Source organism: Dermacentor andersoni, chromosome 11, assembly GCF_023375885.2.
Source record: "Dermacentor andersoni chromosome 11, qqDerAnde1_hic_scaffold, whole genome shotgun sequence".
Lineage (NCBI taxonomy): Eukaryota > Metazoa > Arthropoda > Arachnida > Ixodida > Ixodidae > Dermacentor > Dermacentor andersoni.
Window position 1 is genome coordinate 11,271,235 of NC_092824.1, and position 24,025 is coordinate 11,295,259.

Consider the following 24,025-nt stretch of genomic DNA (forward strand, 5'->3'; position numbering starts at 1 on the left):
GGAGCATGATATAGATGGCATTTGTGGGATTCTCACCCGTGCTCTTGGGACAAAGGAACGACAACACAGTAGGGCAAACAATCACAAGGGCATTTATTGCACCTTTCATAAACTAATGCCTGCTAGCCGAGTCGCTATCCACAAAACATGCCAACGGGCTCGTGACAAATCGCGGGAGTCCGACTCACCGCGACCGGTTAATGAGCAAATATGTTCGCCCCATGCTGGACACCAACGCCTGGTTGTTCGCCCGTACGGTCACGCGAACGGTCGCACGTACGAACGAGGCCCCACAAGACGGTCTCGCAGAAGCATGGATCGGGGCACGCACGGAACGTCCGCGTCACTTGCCGACCTGACATGGCAGGATCGGTGCGAAAGCTTTCTTTCAATGAAGGCTTATAGCGCGTGAAAAAGACAAGGACGAAAGTGAGACGTGACACACACAGACGCTAACTTGCAACAATCTGCAACAAAAAGGATTGTTGCAAGTTAGTGCCCGTGTGTGTCATGTCTCACTTTCGTCCTTGTCTTTTTCACTCGCTATGAGCGTCACAATGTCTTACCAACAAGCCCAAATCACTGCTTTACAGCTTTCAACGAAGCTTTCACACCGATCCTGCCATTTTGTGCGTTAACTTGATTGCCGTTTCATCTTGTGTTCTTCTGTCCTGGTATATTGCGCCTTGCTCCTTACTCATTCAAGCATGAACCAACTAGCCCAAGCAAGAGTTTCACTTCAGTACATTTCTTCTACATTGGGCCCTGTCTTTCAATGAAGCTTTCACACCGATCCTGCCATTTTGTGCATCGACTTGATCGTTGTCTCAGCTTGCCAGTCTCGAGTGGCGCCGGTCCTGTCATTTGTGTTATTCTTCTGTCCTGGTCGCTTTGCACATTGCGCCTTGCTCCTTACTCATTTGAGCTTTGGGGGACCAGGAAATCGTGGATGAGGAGCCCTTAGTTGCGCGAAGGTCAGTCAGGGTGCAGAAGCTCGGCACAGTGTGGAATAGAGCAGCGTGAGAAATTCACTAAGCCCGGGACTCGTGCAGCTGATGTAGAGTAGTGGGTGCTGGGAAGTGTTTCACGGCCTCTATGTGAAAGGACAATGGACGAATTCCTAGTGCCGAGATGGGGTGGCTCAGAAATTCGAGCTCGGAACACCTGAAGACACATTTCTGGGGGTTGACAGCCAGGCCAAATTGTTGAACTTGTTGAGTTAGCAGAGGTGACGCTCATGATCTTGTGGAGTTAAACTCATGACGAGGATGTCATTGATGTAGGCAAATATAGAAAGGAGGCCACATGTTACCTCGGCAATGAATCTTTGGGACATTTGAGCTGCAGTGCGTAGCCCAGAAGGCATACTCAAACAGGCCAAAGGGTGAAGTAATGGCTCTCTTAGGGATATCGGCAGTTTTAACGAGGATTTGGTGATACACCTGGACAAGGTCCACTTTGCTAAAGATCTTGGATACTTCCAAGTGACCTGTAAAATCTTGGATGTGTGGAAGGGGTAGCTATCGTGGACTGTGTGAGCATCGAGCACCTAGTAGCCGCCACATGGATGCCAGTCACCTGATTTTTTCTTGGGCTCCAGATGTAGTGGAGATGCCCAAGTGCGTGACAAAGGATAATGCCCAGCTGGAGCATGGCATCGAATTCCTGTTTAGTAATGGCCAGACGCTCACCGTAGAAGTGGCACGGATGAGCTGTGACGAGTGGACCACGAATGACAATGTGGTGGGTTATGCTTTCCTTGAGTGGCTGACTTAAATTGGGTGCATGGTTTAAATAGGAGGATGTTTCCTGAAAATCAAGTTGTTGATTGAAATTGTGGTGTCGTCTCCCGTCTGTCCTTGTTCGCTGGCACTAAATATGCTTTCCAAGTCAGTTTACCAACCCGCCCAACAAATGGCAATGCTGATTTAAATTGCTGGGCCTCATGAGCTCAGGAAGGTCTTTGAGGATTATGGCGTACGAGCATGGTGGGATCAGTGTGCAGGTACGAGTGCAGAATGCCAGCAATGCAGAGGTTGCAAAGTAAGTGGTGCAACCGAGACGTCTCCGAGGTGATGTGATGCAGACCAGAGATGGCTTCGACCTGGGCAAACCAAACCTGTGGGTTCTTGCACCAAGAATGTGGGTTTAGCAGAGCTGGAGAGCTGCAACATCTCGTGGGTGCGAGGCAGCATCAGGCGGAGGGTTGCCTGAGGGTGGTACCTTTCTGGGATTTGTCATCTCTTAGGCTGGAGTCACCACTGTCGGGAACTGAGGAGTTGCAGCGGAGCATCAGAACAAGAGGACCAGCATAACAGGCTTCTGGAACAGCATTGCCCGTGCCGTGCTTGCGCATTGAGCATGCGCTGCCCATCTTTATTTTCTCGTCTTTTGCAGCCGACATCAAGACATCGGCTGAGAGTGCCGATCTTAGTGTCCCTGCATTGCGGTGTCGATGGGCACTACAACACCATCCATGCTTCTTTCTAGCCGCATAACACTGTACCCTACCGTGTTGTCCATCAAGACGAGAGGATTCACCATCCGCATCAAAGACAAGTACGTCCACGTCTCCACTGACAGACTGACGCCATCATACATTCTTTCCAACGAACCACCAATGCCCAGTGGGACTCCAGTAGTCTAGCAACCCTTGAAATCTTCACCCTCATCACACACCACCAGTTCTGGATGCTGGGTGCACTTTATCAGCTTCTGTCCACCCTGAGGTCTCTATACTTTGCGTGGCGGTCACGTCACGATAAACTATCACTGAAGCTGTACGCAAAGCTCTACGAAAGCCTTCACCGCATACAGCGATTCATGCCTTCCACGCCTGCACACAGCATAGCCCTCAGTAACAGCAGCATGTACATGCAAGCAGCCTGCGTGCCACAGAAAAGCCATTGCTTACCATACGGATTACTCAACCAGACTTGCTGTGCAGTTCATGGATTGCCGGATCGCAGCTGCAGCTGCTGCTCCCATAAGGCACTGCTGTTATGCATTTTATATTCATTATTTTCTCAAAGAATAAACCAGCATATGTTGGTATTCTGGGTTGGGATCCGTCACTTCGCAATCCCATAGTCATGGCTTGAAGTAAACTGAAGAGCAGTAGTATACAATGAAACCTTGTTTCTACGAACACCACATTAACAAACCTTTCAGGTTAACAAAGTTTTGAAAAATCCCCTGCTGTCTTTTTATAGTTTTAATGTAAAGATATTTCAGTACTACGAACTTCAGAATAGCGTACTTTTCAGAATAACGAATGCTATTCAGTTTCCTTGTCATGTCAATGCCTCAGTACAACAAACTAATGGTCCAAAATCTGGGGATTCTTATATTTCCGCGTATCCTTCACAGCAGCCGAAACAGCAGACTAGCAAACGACAAGGCACAGATAGCGGACGCCACGGCACATGGGTTCTGAGAACCTGAGACGGCACCCGAGAAAAACAAATGGGGGCGAGCAGAATTTTTTTTTTTAATCTATTGCGGAGCAGATGACTCATCAGGTTTTCCGAGCACATGCTCTGTCCAGAAAAGTGTCACCTAGCAATGGAGGTGTGTCTCTTCCTTCTTTCTGTGTGCACCTCTTTCATTCGCTCTTCTTTCTGCAGCTGTACTAGCTATGCACATGGGGAAATGTAACCTCCATACTCGCGGAGATGCCACACGGTCACACTTTGCATTTTCTGGACGGTGTCATTTGCACGCACTTGTGCTTTGGCATAGTTCAGGTGTCCGCCTCAAGCAAGACAGTTCCAGTGTTCGTGGCAGTGAATGGGAAAAACAAACAAATGGCAAAAAACGTTGCACTTTGGAGGCAACATGGAGCTACATTTTTGTCCATATTTTTCTCAAGGTTAGAAAGCACAAAGTAACATACTACTTTATGAGAGGACATATGGAGGATAGCCAATGGTGATTTGCAATGGTGGAAAAGTCCTAGTAAACTGGCTGGTAGACATGCAGTACAGGAGGTAAGACAAAAAAAGAGCATAAAGCATCATTGGTGAATAGAATAGCAGTGCTCCTTATTCGATTCGTGGAGTTCTGGCAGCCCATTTGAGACTTTTTTTCCACCACTTTACATGTACAGAGATGACCCTCAAAGGATAAATAAAGCGAAAATTTCCAAGACATGGATATAGATACTAATATAGTAAAAGGTTGAAAGGTTTGACGATTTATTTATTAATTTATTTATTCACAATACCTTACAGGCCCATTGAAGGGCATTGAGTAAGGGGGCAACAGTAATTACATGACAGAAAAATAGCAAAGTGTAACATCATTATACAATATTAACACGCAACAAGTTCAGGTTATCACGGAATGTTTCACAGTCAGAGATGGATACAATGTGATCCAGGAATCCGTTTTAATGTGCAATAGCTGTAAGTACTGGTGATGAGTTAAATGCCTGCATTTGACCGTGAGTGCGCATGAAACTAAGTGCGCATTCCTTTAGACTTGTATTAAAAGAACCAGCACTGAAAGATGAGGCCGCGATGAAAGGGTTGATGATTTGCTGTGGATTGATGCAGTTAAACCTCGATATAACGAAGTCGGTAAAATCGGCAATTTGTTTCATTCTATCAAAATTTCCTTCTATTGAAATCGGACCTTTTATGCAAATACGTACAGTTACCGATCAATTTTTCTTACATAGAAAGAGGCTGCAAAATTTTCCAAATATTTGGGCAGTCGTAAAAAGCAAATTTTAATGAGAAAATTCATTTTGATAAATTTGGGAGTCGCCAATGAATGATACAGTTTCATGCCACATGCGTTGACAATATCTTCTCGGTCGTACGAATTAAGCAAAGCCGGCCACGCTTTCGCGTGCACTACACCCCCGCAGCTGATGGCTTCACCTGCACTGGGACGATGCTATCAGGAAAAGTGCCGGCAGCAGGGAGCGAATGCTTCGTCTGCCTCTCACTCCAACTGGATTACTCAAGATTACAACTCAAGATTACACAACCTCCAATACTAAACACACAGTGAGACAGCTTCCAGGTTCCTGAATATTTGGCTGCGCGTGTCAAAAACAGATTTTGCACTCACCGCTGCACTATTCTTGCTCAAATTTTGCAGAATGATCGCATTTTGTTGTCGACTTCGTTTAGTATAACACTTAGCACGATTAGTCGCCTGTTTTTTAAAACAAAAAATTAGAAACTGTTTTCGCCTATGGAAAAAATGACGCCTGAAAAGCCTGCCCTGGCACAGACTTGTGTCGCCACCTGCCAGCAGCAGCAGGAAGGAGCTGCTTCACAGATGAAATGGCATCTTGAAATCGGCCATAGCTGCCGGCACTTTTCCCGATAGTTGTGTCCCAGTGCAGGCAACGCTATCAGCCGCGGGGGTAGAGTGCACGTGAAGCATTCGCTCCCCACTGCTGGCAAAAAGCATAACAAACCATGGATGACTACGCGTATCTTAAAAATAGTTAATAGAAGGCGCATATGTTTAAAACACCAAAGAACTAAAAACAATCATCACTTTGATATTAGGAAGGAACAGCGCCAACTGAGATGATCACGAGAGGGAGAACGACACAGGACCATCTTGGTGATCGTCTTAGTTGGCGCTGTTCCTTCCTAATTCAAGTATGCACCATCTAGCCCAAATGAATGTTGTCCTGAATCACTTAGAAAGTTTGCGTGCTGTAACCCATGAGTACAAACAAAACTTAAGGATTGCTAAGGGGTGCTACTTTGATAAACTTTGCAGGGAAATAAAAAGGATTGCCAAGGCATTCTGTCAATATATGAAAGGCTACAGAGCAGATCCAGCGGGCATCACCGAAGTTGTTTTTAATAATGAGAAGTTTTTAGATGACATTGAGAAAGCTACTTGTCTGAATAATTAACTTTGTTTGGTATATTTGCCAAAACACAGCTCTAGACCCTCACCATGCACAAGTTCCGTTCCAACTATATAATCAGTAGAGCTAAACGTGAATGGAATCAAAGCATGACTAAACGAAATTAACAATAATAAGGCAGATGGACCAAGCGGCATTTCTCCTTGAATTCTAAAGCAGTGTGCTCAACCAATTTCCCTTTATCTCTACATACTCTACACCAAGTCTTTATCTTCGGGTGCCTTTCTGGATGACTGAAAAATTGCGCACATCGTCCCCACTCATAAAGGTGGGTCGAAAAAAGATGTACATAACTATAGGCCCATTTCACTTATGTCCATGCCATGTAAATTATTTGAACTGTTGTAGCTTCGACGGGGCGGCCGGACGAAAAGTTTACGGCATGAGGCCTAAACGGCCGGGGCGCGCAGCGCCGCAAGAAAGAGCCGGACTGCTGCAGTCGGGGACCAGACAAAGAATGAATGTTTATTTCTGCGGAGGCAACTTACAGGAGGCAACTTACAGCGTCTGGCGCTGAGTGGCACCCTGACGTAAAGACTCAAAACCGAAACCAGAAGTTAACACTGTATACCACAAACACATTTTTATGTAAAGAGATAATGACACATTTACTGACAAATAACGTACTGGCTTCACAACAACATGGTTTCCTTAAGGGTCTATCTTGCACAACATAACTGATTGAATTTTATCATGACCTTGTATCTCATATCGACACTGGCGGACAAATTGATTGCCTTTTTCTGGACGTTCAAAAGGCGTTTGATATTCTTTCACACCCTTTGCTTTTAGGAAAACTAGCATCGCTAAATATCGACCATACAGTTCTAGCTTGGATTAAAAACTATCATTCCGCCGACCGTGCGTAGTATTAATAGGCAAGAAATCCATATCACATCGGGTGTCCCACAGGGCTCAGTTTTGGGGCCACTTTTATTTTTAATATATATAAATGACATTTGTTCAGGAATTAGCTCTAGTATATGGTTGTTTGCCGATGAATGCATCTCATATAGGAAAATTAGAAAGGAAGCTGATGTTGCCCTGTTTTAAGGTGACTTATCATGTGCTCTTGAATGGTATACAAGATAGAGAATGAACTTAAATACTAAAAAATGTGTTCATGTTACTTTTACACCTAAAAGACACAGGCTAACCTCTGAGTATGTCATCAGCAATAACACAGTGAAGCTAAAATTATTATCAGCCAATTGTTCATAGAATGCTCACATTGACATAGTGGTTGCTAAGACCACTAGGACTAAACGTTATACGGTGAAATCAGACACGTGACACCTTGTTTGAAATCAACTGCTTACTTAACATACGTTCGACCAATGCTCGAAGATGCTTGTGCTGTGTGAGAGCCTTGGCAAAAGACACCAAGTGGTAAACTTGAAAAAATCCAGAACAGAGAAGCAAAGTTTCTTATGCCGGTACTCAAGAACCGATAGCTGTACCAATATAAAAAGTTAAATAGGATGGGAAATTCTTTCTTCTCGGCGAAAAAAAATTGCAACTGAAACTACTTTATCAAATATTTCATGGTAAATTTGAAAGTAAACATACTTACTTAGGCCTCATTAATTTTTTTGCTCGTACTGATTATCGTTTCAAGATTCTAGAATACCAAACTACAACTAATATTTATGCTTATTAATTTTTTGTTCGCTCCATTAGCAAATGGTATCGCCTATCAAGTCAGCAAGTGTGCTGTGTCAGTGAAGATGTTTTTTTTTTAACATTGTAACCCCCCTGCTATAGCGCCTTCGAGCTAAACGGGGTAATCATTGAAGTAAGAAATACGGAACACAACGCAGCTTCACTTCGGCTGTCACTCTTGTCACGCGGCGTGCGATTTGAGAGGTGTGTTTGCAAGCATCTGCCTGTAATTCAGTTATCTGACCATCTGCGTCAGCAGAAGTCTCCATTTATTGTCTCTGCATTTCTTTGTGGCAGCAGTGACATTTTGTTATATTGAAATCGCATACAAATGCACTTCGTTATATTGAGGTTCTAAATACATGGTGTTCTATGGACAAGAGGTTATGAAAAGTTAAATACTTCATTATATCGAGAAGTTCGTTATATCGAGGTTTAACTGTATTTAAAATAACCAGCAGTGAAAGATGAGGCAGTGAAATGAACAAACATGGCTGCTTGTTTCATGTATGAAAATGTGAACAAACCCATCGTAGTTTCAAAGAAAAGCTTATCTACAGTTTTGCACTAGTTAGGCCAAAATGTGGTGGCATGTGATGCGGCTAAGGAAACACCCATTGGCTACCTGATAATGCACCAGACTTGCCCCCCTGAACACTTTGATTGAAGGTTTCACATGCTTCCCCCTGCCAAGTTCATTGGTAGTAGCTCTTCCAGAATGCTTAATCAGGGGTGACTGAAGATAGTGTTGATATGAATGCGTGGTTGGGGTGGAAGAGGAGCTGCTGACAAATAATGGGTTGCATAACATTGCCTTTGGCTTAACTGGCATTGAAAGAAAAAATAATTTCGGCACTGCCTCTGCTATAGGGCAATTTTATTGTAAAATAGGTTGAGTTTAGGAAGATTCCTTTAATCTACCCGGGCCTGCGGCAATCAGGAAGAGGACGCAACGACTGCCGATTGCCTTCATTCGAGGCACAGGGCTCTTCGACATCTGGTGACACACACTGTGACACTCATAAGAGGCTCAGGTGGAACAATTGCCGGCTATGTATGCCAGGCTAACCCCGCCTGCTGTAACATAACCACCACCACCACCATCTTTTATCTACCAAATTCTTAAGTTAGACTGAAAACCCAGTAAGTGTGGATACCAGTGGAGAAAGAAATCTTCCGTATGAACTTGTTTTTCTTTGAAATGCGGCTCCTTAAGTCAAGCCACACAGGATCTTTTTCGGTCACTTTTGGCTATGCTTTACTTTTGGATTACAAAAGCTGATTTGAGGTGTATTTCCACTCGCAGCTATTCTTTTCAGATTATGCATCTGGCAAATTTATTTTTTTCCCTGCTAAATGAATCACAGTGCACCTTTTCAAGCCAACACTGTTCTGTTGTGCAGAGGAAGCGGATGAAAAGAGCAGCCTGGGGGAGTATGACAGCAGCAAGTCTGAGACAGACAGCAGTTCGGTGAGAGTCCTGTTTTTCTGTTGGCTGGCTGCAGCTAATATTTTTGTCCACCTGTGCACTTAGCATCAGTGATTGTTGAAGTTTGTTCGTATTGTGCTTGTGCATGAGTTTGCTCCAGTGGAGTACGGCAGCTTTGGACCCATCGAGGCCGTCCACATTGGGGTGTGGGGTCACTTTTCTGTGACAAGGAGGCAGGGCAGGCTGCATGAGGTGGCTGCATTACTGTTTTGCAAAAAAAAAGAGCTTTCTGGGCATGATTTTTGCTCTTTCTGCTGCCATAGTAGCTCTGCAGCTGAGCCAAAGGATTTGTCCCTAAACAAGCAAGTACAGAGGGAGTCCCAAATCCATGGAAGGGAGCTATGTGTGCACAGTTGATTGTAATGTGCTCCTGCTTTAGAATTCCGTGGATGCTGTCATTGTGGTGTTATACCTCTCTCACACGGCATGCGTAATGTCATTCTCAGTAAATGACATTCATACCGAATGTCATTGCAGTCTTGCATTCCCTGTCTACACAGGTATACAAAATAGCACTCGCACTTGATGGCGATGTTTATCGGTACCTTGTGCATACAGGCACTCAGTAATCGACATGTATACTTCTAGGTTGCACTTCTTCCTGTGCAAATCCCATATGTTCAGCAGCGTGCATGTCTTGTCGTTGGTCGAGTGCACTTTTCGCTTCTCATTCTCCGCTGATGAAGCTACAGAGTTGACTTGCGTGGTTGGTGGATAGGCTTTAGCACAGCACCCCTTTGAAAACAATATGCAGAAATGAAAAAAAAAAGTCAGACGAGCATTTGTAAGCATGCCCGACAAGAAGTGCTATCGTCCAGTCAGAGACGTAGAACAAGAATATAGCTGCACAAACTACCTCAACTATCATGGTACATGTCATCAAATTATTGTAAAGTTCATAACAACAATTATGACAAATTTTTCGCTTATTACATTTCATTTAAAAAATTTTTTCGATTTATTAGTTTTCTGCCAAGCCCCTGTCATCGAGATTACGCAAGTCGCGCTTGCACGAGTTCGGGAAACTCATTCAATGGGCGAATGCCATTAGCTGTCGATATCATCCACTATACCCGTGTATAAGCAACAAAAATGACATTAAAATGTGATCTCATTCGCTGCAAATAACACTACACGTGCTGTGTGACAGGGATATTAAAGTGGCAAATGAATTCTGCAGAAATTCGCTAGGTAGAGGGGGTTGCATAGAAGGGAAAGATTGACATCCACCCAAGCATCACACAAAGCTGCAAAGAAAACCCATATTGGTTTCTCATAAAGCAAGCTTCACAGTTGAACAAAAATTTGTCCCGGCTTTGTAATTGAACCTGGGACCACCTTCTTTCCTGTTTAGTCACTCTACCTTCTGTTGCCTTTCTGTGTGATGCTTTAAAAGCCCATTCTTTGACTTGTAAACAAAAATTTGGAAGTAGTGCATTAGGTTGTTGTTGTCTTTGTTGCACTGAAGCTAACTTGTTGTACAACTTGCCGAACGATCTGTAGTACTTGTCAACTAAAAATCGGAAAGTTAACCGTGCACTGTCAGTCAAACTGAGTCTGTCAGGTTAAAGGGGCCAATGTACCACATTTATTTAAGCCTCAAAAATGCCTTTGAATGAGTATAGTAACTGCCAGGAATATAATAATGAAAATACTTCGAACGTGGTATTTACCTCACTCCTCATGTTCTGTATCTGCGTCCTTTGTAAATACCATCGCCTCTTCTATTTTTTCAATGCCAGTGCAATTGCATGCTCCCCAATGGGAGCTGTTGGTGCACCTTAGTTAAGTGAGTTGCCGCGATGCAACGCTACCCAGATGGTACAGCTGCTTGCATCACATGTGCGTCGGAACTTGTGCCGCTGCCGTTCTGATGGAAAAGCGGTAGATGCTCCGTCCCTGCATCTGTCAGGTTATCACGCATCTGTCAGGCTTCCTCAGACTTCCGTCGTGAGACACCACCCAGATGGTACTCCCCCCCACAACCATAAAGCAGGTGCGAGCGCTAGTTGACGAGGGAGAGTAGGAAAAGATGATAGAAGAGGGTGGTGAACGGTCGGATTGGCTGCATCTGGCTGGCATTGAAAAAAATAGAGGAGGCGCTATAGATACCGCTATTCATCACGAGGCACGGCAGGCATAGTGTACATATGGTCTGGGCTTAAGTTTTGCATAGGTTGAGGCTAGTTGAGTGGCTCAAATCAAAATTAGTGAGAGCCAGCAGCTACGGAATCCCAGTAAGTAGTGTTGCCAAAGTTTCATTCCTATGTGGGCAGGCGTGGCTGGGCAGGCGTCAGCTCGCACTTGGTTGATGTCAGGTATTGGCCACCAGCAACCATGTGTGGGAATTAGCTACATGACGATATATGACAGCCCCAAATAGAAGAATTCTATTCAGAAGAGTGTCTCAGAAAAAGATGACTGTGTTTCGCTCGTAAGACCCACACACCGCGCAAGAATGCAAAATTTGACTGAAGTGTTCATAGCGGTGTATGCTATCTGCAAAGTGTGTGTTTTCACCTAGCTCAAGGGAGGGTCCAGGAGCCCCCAGGGTCCAGGACAACCACAGGGTTTCTGTAGTCGTCTGTTAAACGAAGACTGGGGCTGTGTGGGTGCATATAGAGGTAGTCTTGCCACAATTTACCTCGTGCCCTTTCTTAACCTGTTCTCTCATGCAGGATGGAACGAATGAGCCAGTCATCGATAACAAGATGGCAAACTATATGCAGCAGGAATTTGGGGGCTGCCCAGCAAACAGCGATGAGCCAGACATGTTTACTGCCGACGCAGAGGAATTGCATTCGGATGGCAGTGATGAGGACCGCGAGACAAGGAGGGACTCATCCAAGAGGAGCTCCTCTGTAAAAGAAAATGGTGAGCTCCTTAGCAGAGGCACTTCCTGCTCTAAAAAGGCTTGACTCGCCTACACTTGTGTGAAACAATCCGGTTGGGTGCAAACTGCAACAGTGTCGCTGTGATATCCTAAATACAGAACTTGTCAGTGACCCTTGAGCAGGGTGGTAACTAGACAATTACTTTTGACTAAAATATATGGAGTGAAATAACTGTGCTAGATTTAACTCTCATAGCAGAAGCAAGAACCTAAATTGTGAGAAAATTTCACCATGTCAACTTTACCAACCCTTGAGAAATCGAGGTGCCAACATCTGATATATTGAACACCTCGCCATGCCCCTGCCAGTGCACTTCTGCTAACGGAGCAGCTATCACTTTTTACATCGTTGGAAGTACACTTCCAAATTTAGTAATCAAATTTTGTACCATTGAAATTTGACCTTTTAGGCAAATAAGTAGGGGCATGTGAATACTGGAGTATTCAGCTTCGAATCAAATAGCAAACATTCAACTAATTTGATTCCGAAATCGAATATCTAATATTCGATTTTTCAAATATCTGTACCTTCAGTAAATGACCCGGACGTGGTCGGTGCCTTGACAAGTGCAGCATTTCAATGGTGTGTGATCTTTATCAGTAGAAGGTTCATCCAGGTCGACGATACCGATGGAAACGATTAACGTGACTCAGACAGAGGGAAATATAACAGCAGCTGTCACTATCCGCCCGGGTTGGTGAACGAGGGAGGGCTCAAGGCACCCTCCGATAGACGGATGCTCTGCAGCGGGGTGGTGACGAACGATGACTGACTGCAGAGCAGCTGTGCTCGTCGGTGTTTATTGCGATGCGGTGACCAATGTTGCCTACCGAGCCTGGCAGGCCAATGAAGATTATGCCCGAGGGGCGTCACATGCTTGTTACACCCCCTTACCCCCAGTTTGTTCATCAACAACAAACGTACAAGTTAAAAGTGCAAGGCTCTGCCTCTGTCCTGGCTGGGTTGACGGTGCCTGCTACCCAGGCGAGTAACGATCCGGTGGCCTCCGCTGTCGAGTACTCCACCTGGGCGCCGTTGTTGACGGGCCGGTTGTGTCAACGCTGGGTGCTGCCTGAGACAGCCTCACTCTATCTGGAAGGTCCGCAGTGGTCGGCCTTATGAGTGGTGCCGGGCTCGACACCGGCCCATCGGGCACTGCACCACTGGCAATGCTTGCTGCCTCCAAGGTAGGCCGTGCTTCGCTGGAAGCGACTGGTGTTGCGACTAGTCCTCCTGGAGGCTGGAATTCTGAAGCGGCAATTGGGGGTGCTAGCCTGGTCCCGAGGCGAGGCCTAACATGGTTGGCGTGTCAGTGCCATGTGGCCCCGACTGGCATGCAGACGAGCAGTGATGAGGCGCTGGCAGGTGACACCACCTGTCCGGCAGACTAGGGTGCGCCAGGACGGAAGTTCCTGGCGAAGGCTCGACCTCCCGACTCTGGCAAAGGCCCGACATGGCGCCCTCCATCAGCAGCCAGCTTCTGCTTCAGCTGCTTCAGGAGCACTGTGGACACGAGAGGAACAGAAGATTTTGGGTCGAGGTTGACAGTGCAGCTTCACCTCCAGAAGCTGTGCAGTGTAGTTTTCCGGCGAATAGTGACAGCTAAAGGATGGTGATGTGGCAGAGGCAACTGGGCGTAGCACTACGTTCCTCCGGGACATTGGGTTAAGAGGATTCGGTGTGGGGCGGATAGCAGTTTGCAGTACGGAAGGAACTAGAGTAAGTGGGAAAGGGGCTATGGGAAGGAGAGAGCCACTGGCTGCGGCAATAGCGAGCAATGTGTCCAGCTCGGCTGCAGCAGAAACAGATAGGTCTATTGTCCGCTGTTCCCCACTCTGACGGGTTTCTGCAATGATTAAGGGTGCACGGTCTGTGACGAGGCCTGTCCACTGAGTCTAGGGCAGTGTCAGGAGTGCTCATGGTGCAGAAAGCAGAGAGAAAGCCAAGGTTTGCAAAATCCTGGCGAACATTGGCCTGGATCAATAATATAGCTGGCGTCGAGGCCTTGGATGCGAGCTCTCAGAGGACGATGTGCGTCACATCGTCTAATGGGGATGGCTGACAAGGAGTTGCCTCGCACGATGACTTTGCAGAGGTATTCGGTGGACGCTGTAGATGACGGCACTCCTAGATGACACTGTCAGGTCACGTCGGTGAATATGAGCAAATTGAGCGTGTTGTCTGCTAAACTCTGCCTGTCCACCGAGTATAGGGTGGTGTCAGGAGTGTTTATGGTGCAGAAAGCAGAGCGGAAGGCAAGGTTCGCAAATTCCTGCCAAGCAATGAAACAGCTGGCGTCGAGGTCTCTGATACAATGGGTTTTTAAGACCCCAAATATGGGGCCTCGAGCTTTCAGCGGATGATGTGCATCACATTGTCTGATGGGGATGACTGACAAGGAGTTGCCTCGCTGGACAACTTTGCAAAGGTATTCTGTAGACGCTCGAACTGAGGCGAGATGTGCCAGCATTTCGCTTGCTTTAGATGACGGCCCTCTTTGATGACACTGTCAACAGTGGTCACGTCGGTGAAGACGAGCAAATTGAACGCATTGTCTGTGATACCGTTTAGAATGTGGGCGATCGTGTCAGCCTCGGACATCTTCTGGTCAGCTTCTTAGGCACAAGGCTAGCAAGTCCTGTATGTACAACAAGTAAGGCTCGGCTTACATTTGGGTACGTACCACCAGTTGTTTCTTGGCAGCAAGCTGTCTACCAAACGAGTTGCCGAAAAGGTCATGGAGCTGCTACTTGAACGTGTCCCAGCTGGTGACATCACCCTCGTGGGTCCAAAACCAGATGCCAGGAGTTTCGCCAAGGTAAAATATGATGTTCGCTAGCATTATAGTTTGGATCCCAGCCATTCTGTTTGCTGACACACTCGTACATGCTGAGCCACTCATCAACGTCAACACTGTTTGCCCCGGAAAAGGTCCCAGGATCGCTGGGCTGTAAGAGATCAATAGGCTGGGTGGTGGTTGTAGGTGTAGCTGGCATCGACGTAACCTCACCTGGTGGCATTGGGGTAGAATCGAGGTGGTGTCCACTGCGATGCTCCGTCGTCAGAAATACCCTGCATCTCCACCAAATAAATATTACATGGAAGCACAGTAACTAAACTATTTAGGTCGTGTGTTTACTAGAGGTAGCACGCACTGGCCAACATGGAAGCCAGCCAACATCAAACAAGGCAGGTTGTCGTCCTCATTTTGGCAGTGACTGCTTATGAGTATGTCCCACTACATCCAAGTGCTCACATCATCTCCGAATAGCACGTAGCAATATCTTGAAATGAGACTTGCTTATCTTTATTGGATGAGCGCATGGTTTACGTAGGTGAGTGATAAGAAAGATTGGGAGATGATCACTGACATGTATGCCAATGACGCCTGCAAGTGCACTGGATGTGGGGTAGTTTGTAATAGAGAGGTCAAGTAACATTTCAGTGTTCTTTCGGACATGAGGGGGCTCATTAATAGTGTTAATGCAAGCATTAGGCTCTAATATCCTTAGAAAGTCACGCTGTATAGATGATGCATGTAGTATGTTGATGTTCATATCGCCACCAAAAGCATCGGAGAACCCAAGCTCGCATAACACTGGCACTGCTTTGTTTGTTCTTGTTTCGCTCATGTGGTAATCAGTTTGGGTGCTCTGTTCATGTAAGTGACACTTCTGTTTCTGGTGAAAGCTTCTAAACATGCTCATGCTCCATATGGTAGCCAGTAATATGCATATGAAGGCATGTAGGAGTATCTTGACTTTGCCTTAACCTTACAAAAAAGAAAAAATTACTGCTTCATGCAGTTTCATTCTAGCCTTCTGTATGCATATCTGCCAGGGTACCTTGCCCCTCATGCTTGGGCCACATGGTACCTGCCATGGTGGCTTAGCGGCTATGGTGTTGTGCTGCTAATAGCGAGGTCGTGGAATCAAATCCCAGCTGCAGTGGCCGCATTTCAATGGGGGCGAAATGCAAAAAGCCCATGTCGCATGCATTGGGGGCACGGTAAAGATCCCCCGGTCAAAATTAATCCGGAGTCTCCCACTACGGCGTGCCTCATAATCGAATCACGGTTTTGGCATGTGAAACCCCAGAATTCAATTCAACTGGGCCACAAAGCCTGCAGTATGATGTAAGCAAATAAATGAATGTACAGTGACTGCACAGCAGGCAACTTAAGGGGGGCACTCAAATAAATCTTTATTACCACGTTTAAATGTTTTAGTAACTTCTGCACTTGTTCTCATTTCACAGCTGTTCATTGCAACATTCATTGTGTGGTCATGGATAAGCACATCAGTGGGGAAAAGCAGTAGGGGTTATGTGGCACTCTGGGAAGGCAAGTACAATTTTGCAAGGCTAGAAAGTTTGGGAACACATGCTATAGTTAATCGCATGATGTCATGAAGTGCTTCATCACAAGGGTCATCTTGCTATCAACCCAAGCTGCTTGGGGCTTTGTCTTGAGCACCCTAGCTCGTCTTTCATAGACTACTCAAAAGCAGCATTCAAACATTTGGGGTTACAACACCTCATGCTTTTCTTTTCTTTTTCTTGCCTTGTTGAGAAGGTATGCTGGTGTTTCTCACAGAAAATTTCGCTTCTTCTTTCCATTGATGGCAGGTGAGTGAGCAGCTTAGAGGTGGTTCTCTCAAAGGCACTTAAAATATAAATTTTAAAAAGTATTAATTTTTACCCATGAATGCCAAAAACTACTGCAGATTCCAATTTCAGGAATTCGGTTCAAACTGAAAAGTGCCAAATTTAGGAATCTGGCACTTTGTGTGACCAGCCATTGTGGGTTGTGTGCTTAAGTCCTCTTACTCGTGCTCGGCAGGTACAGAAGCTCCCACGCGTGTTGGAGTGAGAGTGACATTTCTGGACAGGCAGGTTTTATTTTTGCCAGCCTCGCTCGTACGTTGCCCAAATACCGTGGACCAACCGCGTCATAACAAAGGGGATTGGATAAGGGAGCTTTGTGCGCATTCAAGTCATTTTCTCCTGCCCTTTCCTGCATGTCCTATGGAAAAAGTGAAGGGACTAGGGTAATGGGGTAAAAGCGTTGCCTTCCAAGGAGGAGCCCTCATCAGTTGATCCAAACTTCGGGACACAAACAGGGCAAGGACACAACCAGAGAGCCAATTCCAAGAGGCACAACATGTCTGCCGATTGTGGACAGAGTAAGACTCGAGGAATTTGTGGGGGCCTCTTCTTCTTTTGCAGGCCAGTGTTGAGATTTTTTGACATAGACATACATGCCACTTGCCCACCTCAAATGCCTGTGCCAATATGCAGCATGTACAGACTTCAGTGTTTACTGCTCTCTATTCCCCATGGTGGCAAGTGAGGAAGGGACATTGGAGACTATAAAAAAAAGGGGATTTGCAGAGTATATTCTCTGGACAGTGCTGGACAAAATAGAATGCATGCTTTTCTGGAAAATGCAATGACCTCAGTGGCCGTGCCTCTTGGATGCAGCACTTAAACTGCTTTCCTTTCCCGTATCTAGTGTCAGTGTGGAGCACAGCTTTTTTCTAATAAGAATGATAAACAGAAAGCAGTGTGGCCAGCTCTCTGACGAGAATTTCCGCATGTGTGTGCATGTAATTTAACACATTTTTAATGTAGTTAATTTGCCTCACTGCCTTTATGACAAGGAAGCGTTGTCATTTTACTGTTTCGTTCCCAGTATAAGTGCATATGAGCAGTTTTACAAAGGGCCAAAAATCCTGAAAGACAGTACTGTAAAAAAAGTAGATGTCATTAAGTGCTGAATTTTTCAATGAAAATAAATGTTGATAAATATCATTAAGTTCCTTCCAACTCTCATAAAACTAGATGCCCCAAAATTCAATCCCACCAACCATTTCTTACCAGCATAGTACTCTTCATTTGAAGACCTTAATGCCACATCAGCATAGGCAATATGCATCAAGGACCGTATCATACTTTCTTACTTCACTCCATTTGCTTTCTTAGAGTGTTTGTAGGCCTCTCTCCTTGGGTCTTAAGGTACTTGGTCCTTTCAAAGGGGATACAGTCATAGCCATCACACTTTGGTCTGTGTCCTCAATCATTTTATCATAAAACTCTCCTTGTCTGACTTGCCACATTTGAAAGAAAGCTCTTTAGAGAAGTACCAAAAATAAAGTTAGCCTTCCTCACTCACATTTGCAGTGCTGTATAACATCGCCACCTGCTGCAAAATGTCAACATCTGCTCATTTCGTGCTGCAAAAATTCGTCGTCTTCATATCCATTTCCTGTGCTAGCAAAGGTAATCTGCACAGTACTCTATGTCATAGCTATACTTTTCCATTTCGTGCCTGATAGTAGCAAATGCTCAAAATCTCAGTTGAATGTCACAGCATGCAGCTCGAGTCTCCTTTGCTACTCTTCCTCTTCTGCAAACAGTTATATAGCAAAGTGAATGCGCACTGTTATGATCGGCCAGTAGGGGAAGCAACCTTCCAGCCTCTCCTGCCCTACTGTGACGAATCGCTTCGTGAAACTCGCAATACGTCGCCTTGGACAGATCAGCGGCGACACCAAGGCAAAACACATTTGACGGCTACGGGGTTGATGGATGGCACTTGGTTGCCCACTGAAACCAAGGAACTTCTGGAGAAGTGCATTCTACGCCATTTCGTTACGGCCGCTGCGAGCTGCCAAAGCCGATCAAAAGACAATCAGCTAATTGCTGTGCCATACCAGGAGCCAAGTCGCACAAATGGATTCAAGCATGACACTCCTGTCTATGCGCATCCCCTTCTTTCTCTGGGAGAGTGAGTTGTGTGCTCCCGAGGGTATTTCACGGATGGCATTTCGTGAACAAAGGTGCTGGAGTGTGCTAGTGTGCTCTGATGCATGCTCACCAAAAAGGTGTAGCCTTGTGACCTGTAGCTCATGCTACGAGAACAATGTAGTACTGTGCTTCGTGCTCCGGCCAGTACAAGTACCCCTTCTTCTATATAAATGAGTTTTCCTTTCCAATGTAAATAAACCTCCTGTTCCATTCCTCGTCCTCTCAACCTTGTATTCTTCACTAAACAAGCAACCCTCATCAAGTAAGCTTGGACAACACCGTGGGTCCTCTTAGCCTCCCTGTGACGCCCCGGTAGCATAGGCCAGCTACCTGTTACGAGATGCACAGGTGGTGTAGGCTAGAGCGCGACCCTCTGTGTAATGCCAGACTCCGAGGCCATGACCCCCGGCTCCTACAACTGGTAGACAGCGGTGAGATTCACCTCATGCAAGCAAAACGAAGATGGTCCATGCTGAAATACCCTAGGGACAACGTCAGTCTTGCCTTCTGAGCACTCCACTAGGCTTTGTAACTCTGGGTCTATTCGTCTGCAGTTATTGTTTCTAGAAAGGCGCCGTTGTCCAGTTCATCTTGCAGCGGAGGGTCAGTAGGGGTGCACAACAGGCAGTTGGTATCGGAATGCTTTCTCCCAGACTTATACACCATGGTGATGTCGAATTCCTGGAGTCTGAGACTCTATCGGGCTATGTGACCAGAAGGATTCTTTAAATTTGCCTGCCAACACAAGGTGTGGTGGTGGCTTACCACTTTGAAGTGCCTGCCGTATATGTAAGGCTGAAATTTCACCATCACCCAAATAATCGCAAGGCACTCTTTCTCCGTCGTAGAATAATTTGCTTCCACATTTATCAGTGTCCAGCTAGCGTAAGCTATTATAGTGCTTTAAGCTCCGTCCTTCCTTTGAAGTAGCTCGTCACCGAAGCCTACGCCACTTGCGTCGGCATGGATTTCCGTCTCGGCGTCTTCATCGAAGTGTGAAAGCACCGGTGTCGTCCTGCCGCATTTCCCATTTAAAGTCGGCTTTTGTGAGATGAGTTAAGGGTTCCGCACTTCTTGAAAGTCTTTTACAAAGCACCTGTAATAGGCACACAGGCCAAGGAATCGGCACACGGCCTTATTGTCCATGGGCTGCTGGAACTTTCTGATTACAGCTGTCTTGTGTGGCTGAGGGTGGATTCCAGACTTGCTGATGACGTGGCCTAGGAACAGAAGCTCATTGTAAGCGAAGCGGCACTTTTCTGGCTTCAGAGTGAGCCCTGATGACTTGATGGCTTCTAGTACTGTTGTAAGCCACCTAAGGTGATCGTCAAAATTTCCGGTGAAGACAACGTCATCCAAGTAAACGAGACAGGTCTCCCACTTCAATCCTGCTAAAACCATGTCCATCACGCGCTGGAACGTTGCAGACGTCGAGCACAGTCCAAATGGCATAACCTTGAACTCGTAGAGGCCGTCTGGGGTGATGAAAGCGGTCTTTTCGCGATCTCTTTCGTCAACTTCTATTTGCCAATAGCCAGACTTGAGGTCCATCGACGAGAAGTATTTAGCATTGCAGAGCCGATCCAATGCGTCGTCTGTCCGTGGGAGGGGGTATACATCCTTCTTCGTGATCTTGTTCAGACGACGATAATCGACGCAGAAATGTAGGGTTCCATCCTTTTTCTTCACCAGGACGACAGGGGATGCCCACGAGCTTTTCGACGGCTGGATGATGTCGTCGCGCAGCATTTCGTCGACTTGTTCTCTTATAGCTTCACATTCTCGCAGCAAAACTCGGTAAGGGCTCTGGCGGAGTGGTCATGCGCACTCCTCGGTGATTATGCAATGCTTGGCGACTGGTGTTTGTCGAATCCTCGATGACGTCGAACAAGCTACACTTAAAGCATAACAATAGCGGCGAACATAGTCAGCGATCGTCGAAAATCTGATAGCGGGTCAAGCGCGTCTGCTTTTATAGATCAGTCGTCGAATGTTCCAGAGTAACCACTGGGACCCGCGTGTCTTCCACAATGTCTACACTATTCGCGTCAGGTGATGAAATCAGATAACATAAGGTCCGGTGACAACAGACAGTGGATAGAAGCATCGATGACTTTGCAGAAACTTCGGATACATACAGGCGCGTCCCGCGCTGTGCGATAACATTTGTTAGGCGGCGAAACGTGGTCGCCCGATAAAGATAAGTACACATGTCATTACAATACCTCTAATTCCAGTGAGACGGTGCCACATAATGCCAGCAGCTAAAGGAGGATTGCAAACAAGTCTTTGTACTCAGCTTTATGAGACGTGTTACCCATTTTGACTGTGTCCACGTTTCCTTTCAGTTTTGCACCCTTCACCACAACTTATATAACAGTTGCTATAGCAATATAAGTAAAGGTGCCGTTATCAAAGTTTCTACGATGCCATGACGAGCAATCTCCTGGACACAATGCGTAGGAAACAAGCATAAGTCGCAGACTCGCAGCACTAGTCACTGGTGAAGCAACCAAGACAGTAATGGTCGCTCAACTTGGGAGCATGATGGAAACAGAATGTTTACTTTTTATTCCTGCGGGTGCAGCCCAGCTGCAAGTAATGCTCAGCAGTTTGCTTGATGTTGGTCCTGATAGCAGCTAGGTGACACCAAGGTTTTACACGGCGCCCATCATTCCTTCTTCATACAATATCAACAGTTCAGGGGGCTTCCAGATTCACATCGAATGTCTTGGTATGGTTGGTTCGGGAAACGAGGTGTCGATGACCAGAACCTCTAGCCTAGTCTTACCATTTTCTTGTGACCTTCACAGGAGACTTAAGCAACACTGAAGGAAAAATAATTGACAAATTCTCTCACTGAGCATACTGAAATCATTGGCCACAATATTGACTGATGTAATGCATGCATTATCGGCACTGAGTCCAATTGTATCGTACATTTTCACTTAGAATTATTCCACATTCAAACCACTGCTAGAACACTGATGGCAGCATCCTATCGACTATTTTCACCTGCTGTGTGCATCAGCATTTTTAGGTTTATTTTACCTGCAAATGGTCACTTGCCACCATTGTGAACAAGGCTTTCATATGGGAGCTGAAGTGCGTTTTGTTTCTTTTAAACATTTATTTCTGTGGGCAGTGTCTGGGTTTCTAACACATTTGTGCCAAGTCCTTTTTTTCATAAAAATACAATATAGCAAATTTCCTGAGGCAGCAAGAAGCATGCATTGTTGTACAAAGCAACTTGGCATTGAATCCGGACAATCTGGGTTAAGTGCACTACGTTACTGCAAGTATTTTGTGGCTTCAAGGTTGCTATATATTGTCTGAGCATTACCTTTACTGCATGAGCTATGTGCATGGCATTTGTGCCTCAAATGCCCGGAAGTCAGATCATCGTCACTGGGGATGTGCACAAGTGCCCCAGACTTCTATGACTTTTTTGAAAGACAAGGTATTGATGCAGAAGCATCAAATGGCCCATTGAGGGAGAAAGCCAGCGTCTGTTGTCTGTAGGAGCGAAACGGCAGGCAAATTCTCATTGGCTGCGACGCCACGTCATGAGTGCACCTCGACAGAGCGGAGCGAGTGAGAGGGCACATCTGCTGCAGTGCTGGTGCGCCAGGTGTTGCATAAGGGGAGAGGGCACTGCCACAGTGCCTCGATTCCCCCCTCACTTTCACTCTCGGAAGCTGGCACGCGGTCCGTATCTCTCTCTCACCTGCGCTGGGCTTAGCTGCAGCGCACGCTTGCCGGCCTTGGTGGCCGCTTCTGCTTCCTAGGTCTCTCATCGTGCAGGACAGCAGTGGAATGTGGCATTGGCACTGCAGGCTGCTGCTGCTTTCTGGATTTGACAGCAAGTACCACTATGGTACATTACTTGCAGTGCAAAACTCAAAGGACCACTCAGCAGCGTTCAATTGGAATGAGTGTGAATGCTTTTGAATCCACATCGGATTAGAAGTGCTTAGGTGTCCTCGGATATTTTTTATTGGGAAGTTATAGCTGGCATCACTGAGGAGAGATCAGCCATGCCACAGCCATCCAGCTCACCATGTAACTGAAACGTATTATATATGAGTACTGCTGTGTACGAGATGTGTGTGAGTCCTTTGTTGGGTGGTACAGAGTCGGCTTGCTAAAGTATCTTCAAGGGGTGTACGGTAGCGCGATTAAAAGACGGGACAAATGAAGACACACAGGGACACGCACAGCGCTGTGTGTGTCCGTGTGTGTCTTCTTTTGTCCCGTCTTTTAATTGCGCTACCGTGCACCCCTTGAAGATGCATTACCACGAGCCCACATTGCAACCCTCGTGCTAAAGCAGTTGGTGAAACCACCTAGTGGCCACCCTTCCCATCTGCAACTTGAGAATATGCTCACTTTTCCGTAGTCGAGGCTTGGCTATTGCAGCTGATTTCTCTGAGCCACCTGCTTCACTGAATTGTGCTTCGTCTTTTTCGCAGCTGAGCTCTCAGAGGAAAAGGTCAAGATACAGAATGCAGTGGACAGGCAGCAGACAAATGATGACCAGAGTGCAGAAGAGGAGAGTGAGTCACCATTTGCACGTAAAAGTGGCCTCTTCTCTGGTGATGGAAAGCTCTTTGATGACGACGATGAAGAGGTGTGTATGTACTCGGGCATATTTTTTTTGTGACATTTGTATGTTCGGTACGTCCTTCATGCTGGCATATATATATAATGCCACGTTTTTCCAAAGTCAGCAGGGCTTCATTCACTACCTCCTTGTTGGTTGGTCCATGTGTAGGCACTGCAACGAGGGCATGGCTGTTTGGAGGGAACATGCAAGTCTACTAATTAAAGAAGAAAAATCATAATACATTGTGGAACCACATAAGAGCATGGGTTTTTATTTGTACGTTCCTTCACTTGATCTACTCCGTCTTCTAACACCTCTTCCTCATCTAAGCCATGCCCCACTACTCGCTCATGTCTAAATCCAGCGATGCACCAGAAGAAGAAAAGTTTGCCACAGATGGGTCCCCCCTGCGAACAAGTGGCCGTGGTCACTTGAAGAGGTGGTCAGATGGAAGTGTTGATAATAGGAGCTGGTTTGATCCTTGCGATAGCAACTGTGCCTTTACGCCCATTGCGCAGGTTCGTGAAATGTAGTTCAGACCATTTGATGACTGGAAAAGGACCGTCATTACGGGGCTGAAGGGAAGAACGAGGCATGTCAACACGGACAGAAATGTGGGAGGATGTTTCAAAGTTTGAGGGTAGGAAAATGCGCTTGTTTATGGG

General features: G+C 46.1%; 1 protein-coding gene across 1 annotated transcript in view; it reads left to right on the forward strand.

Annotated features, from left to right (window-relative positions):
• LOC126517670 (uncharacterized) overlaps positions 1-24,025 on the forward strand; it is a 335,110-nt gene that overhangs the window by 48,017 nt on the left and 263,068 nt on the right. The window contains exons 7-9 of the mRNA XM_055064291.2: positions 8,968-9,035; positions 11,732-11,927; positions 23,227-23,384. Of these exons, the coding sequence (XP_054920266.2) occupies positions 8,968-9,035; positions 11,732-11,927; positions 23,227-23,384 (422 nt within the window). The remainder of the gene's footprint in view (positions 1-8,967; positions 9,036-11,731; positions 11,928-23,226; positions 23,385-24,025) is intronic.